General features: G+C 36.1%; 1 protein-coding gene across 4 annotated transcripts in view; it reads right to left on the bottom strand.

Moving 5' to 3' along the window:
* Nucleotides 1-2,020: 2,020 nt before the first annotated feature.
* Nucleotides 2,021-3,231, bottom strand: part of ORC2 (origin recognition complex subunit 2) — a 42,198-nt gene continuing 40,987 nt past the window's right edge. For all 4 annotated transcript variants that reach the window (XM_060622912.3, XM_060622911.3, XM_060622910.3 and 1 more), the window contains exon 18: nt 2,021-2,505. In XM_060622912.3, the coding sequence (XP_060478895.1) occupies nt 2,419-2,505 (87 nt within the window). In that variant the 3' untranslated portion in view covers nt 2,021-2,418. The remainder of the gene's footprint in view (nt 2,506-3,231) is intronic.

Here is a 3,231-nt window from a genome sequence, read left to right as displayed (position 1 = left end):
TGTAGGACACTCTCCTAAGGGAGAAGTAATTGTAGAAAGCCTAGAACAAAGTCATTTGCGTAACACTTTTTTTATCCCTTAGTTTTAGAGGCCATACAGTCTGTGATAAGGCAGACCCTCATGACTTTGTCATCTGTTGGCTACTCAGGACTAGGCTGGAAGAGTCTTCTCACCTAGAATGTAGGAAAATACATTCTGAACAATGTTACTGGCTCCACATTTGAATCAGGGGGACAACAAAGACTTCTAAAGTAAGTAACTTTTTTAAAAGATAAAAAAATCTATTAGCTGTCTCCTAAACTGATTTTATATGAATGAAATGTTCATGTATTAAAATGACAAACATGCTAAGAAGGTCAGTTTTTAGAGCATCACAAGAGCTGATTTAGTGCACTCTGCATCAGGGATTCAGTGTTGTATCAACTTTTGTGGAGTGTAAGAATGCCTGTTCCACATCCCTTGTGCCTTTTTTGGGCCTGTATTATTTGGCCATTTTATTAAGAGCAGCCAGAAAAAATCAAGTTTTTCAGGTCTGTTATTTCTTGTCAGAAGCAAGTAACAACAGAAGTTGGAGCCTTAGCAGTCAAGCTCTTCACTGACAGTATAAGGAACATCGATACTGAAACAAGTAAATGAAGAGTGTAGAATAATTCTGCTAAGATCTTCATCAGATCTGTAAGATGCACTTATAAAATATTTGAAGGACTTCTAATTATTTTTAGTAAAAAATCAGTACTAAAAAAAATGATTCTATCCAAATTGGCTTTTTATTTATTAATAGACTATTGACACATAACTGCTTGCAAGTAGTATGGACACAAAAACTATAAAAATAAACCAGTAGATATTTAAGGGCAAATGCAAAACTTGCATATTAGGTCATTAAAGATTTTATATACTTTATAATACTATAAGTTATAAACTAGACATTAAGCAAAAAAAGCAAGGTGCAAACCAGTACGAATCATATGCTACCATTTGTGTTTTTAAAAGGAGATATAGACATATTCTTCCATGTGCATAGAATATCTCTGGAGGAATAAACTCCTATCACTGGTTGGCATAGGGACTGGAAGGAAAACTCACTTTTCATTGAATATCCTTCGGTGACAAAAATTTTTAGAATCAAATTCATGTACAGATTTGTTTAAATATTTTGATTATATTTAAGACTAAACTCATATGTGGATTTAACAAAATTAATTATATGGCACAAATAAATGACTTCCAACTCTGAGCATTTAGGGAAATATTTTCATGAAAGGGGTTTACAAGTTAAAGTATGTACTGCATCAGCATTTTTCACTCCTATCTTATTACAATGAAGAATTTTTTTCCAAGTATGAAATAATTTTAAGGGAGTATGTGAAGACTACAAGCCGACCAGTGGCCAAGGTTAGCCTTTTTCTCTTTCCTAAGGAAAAAGACTTGTGTAAATATTTCGAAGGCTTGAAATTATTACTTTAAGAAAAAAACTGAAACGTCTTACAGTGAGTTTTAGGTCTACTTGATAGAGAAATCAAGATTAAAGCAGCCATTTATATGCTACTCACTTGCATGTTACTGAAGAAAAAATGTCAACAGAAGAATAACTGAATTTTTATTTTCTGTTTTCTTGAAAACAATGACTAAAATGTAATTCAGGATTGTGTTTCTGTAGCCTGGCTTCTCACTCGTGTCATGAGGATGATGGCACAGATATTAATTTTTCCAAGTACCATAATTATTGTTCATGTGCTTTCTAAGGTGGGTACACATCTTATATACTCATTATGCTTTTCCCACTGTCCCAAAGAAATAGTGTCATGCCCTCTTCCTCCCTACCCCCACCAGCATGTAATCTAAATCCAAAAGGAGAAAGCTACATCACCTACTCTTCCCCAGTCTTACACACCTTTTGTTAAGCCTTTCAAGAGCAGGAAGATGATCTGCCTTCTCCTTTATACTCATCAGCTCTGACAGAACAGCAAATAAAGTAGATTTATGTGATGCCAATGTTTTTGTACTTCCATACTCTAGATGTACTTCCATACTCTAGAATAAACACATTTGCAAACAGCTCTGGGGGGTGTTTAAAAGGCCCTCAAAAAATTAGGAATAGTATCATCTCTAGTATAAAAGAATTCAAAAACAACCAGCTCCAAATAGTCCCTGAGCACACTGTTCATTCCAGCATGAAGTCTCCAGAGAGGTAATGAATGAAAGGCACGTTTTCTCCTACTTGAGGACCACTGCATAGTACTAGAGATGGTACACCAGCCAGGCTAATCAAGGTTCTAATCGATGACATTCCCCCTCCTAATTTTAAGTCTTATACACTGGAAAAAAGAGTCTAATGTTAGATGTAAACACAACACTTTAGAGGAGTGGCAGCTGGGGTCCAACAACCCTTCTACAGAAGAAGAGTAAAGGGCAGCTTCAAGACTCTTCTTCTTCCTTTTCCAGGAAATCAGTCAATGTTCCATTGTCCACAGGAATTAACAAATATTCTACTCCATCAGTTCCCTAAAAGATGTGAGAATACCCTGGATGTTAGTCATTTGTAAAGATATATGTGAATCTTGTTGTAGGTTAAACAGAAAAATAGATTTAATATTTTACATAAATATGGAAATGTAAAGATTAAGGCAAAAGGGCAGGCATATATATTTAAATACACTGAATTCATAGTTAAACCACTTCATCGTGGAAAAGACTGGAGAGTAACTAGATTTCTTTACCCTCCTGGTCTTTCTAGAATTTTACATACTGATTTCTTGGTTCTTTTATCCAGGTATCTCCCCTAATCCCCTTTTTAAAAAAGTAATCTCTACACCCAACGTGGAGCTTGAACTCATGACTCTGAGATCAAGAGTTCCATGCTCTACTGACTGTGCCAGCCAGGTGTCCCCCAGGTATCTCACCTTTTTAAAATAACCCTCACTAGACTCTCATTTCTATCACCCAACCTCTGTACCTTTCCAGAAGAGTCATCAATATTTGGTGGTCTCCACTTCTTCACCTTTCACTCAACCCAGTCCAACCTAGCTACTACCACCATTATATGTCATCAAAAGAACTTTTGCTTGGACCACCAAGGAATTCCTTATTCCTAAGTCCAATACAGATTGTCGGTTTTCATCTTTTTGGCCTGTCTGCAGAACCTGGCACTGCTGACTGTTCTTAAAACATGCCTCTCTTGGCTTCTGTGACATCATATCCTGTTTTTCTTCCTGGCTGTCTGGCTATTAT

Source organism: Panthera onca, chromosome C1 (assembly GCF_046562875.1).
Source record: "Panthera onca isolate mPanOnc1 chromosome C1, mPanOnc1 haplotype 2, whole genome shotgun sequence".
Taxonomy (NCBI): domain Eukaryota; kingdom Metazoa; phylum Chordata; class Mammalia; order Carnivora; family Felidae; genus Panthera; species Panthera onca.
The sequence above is the reverse complement of the archived record's forward strand: the minus strand, read 5'-3'. Positions and strand labels throughout refer to the sequence as shown.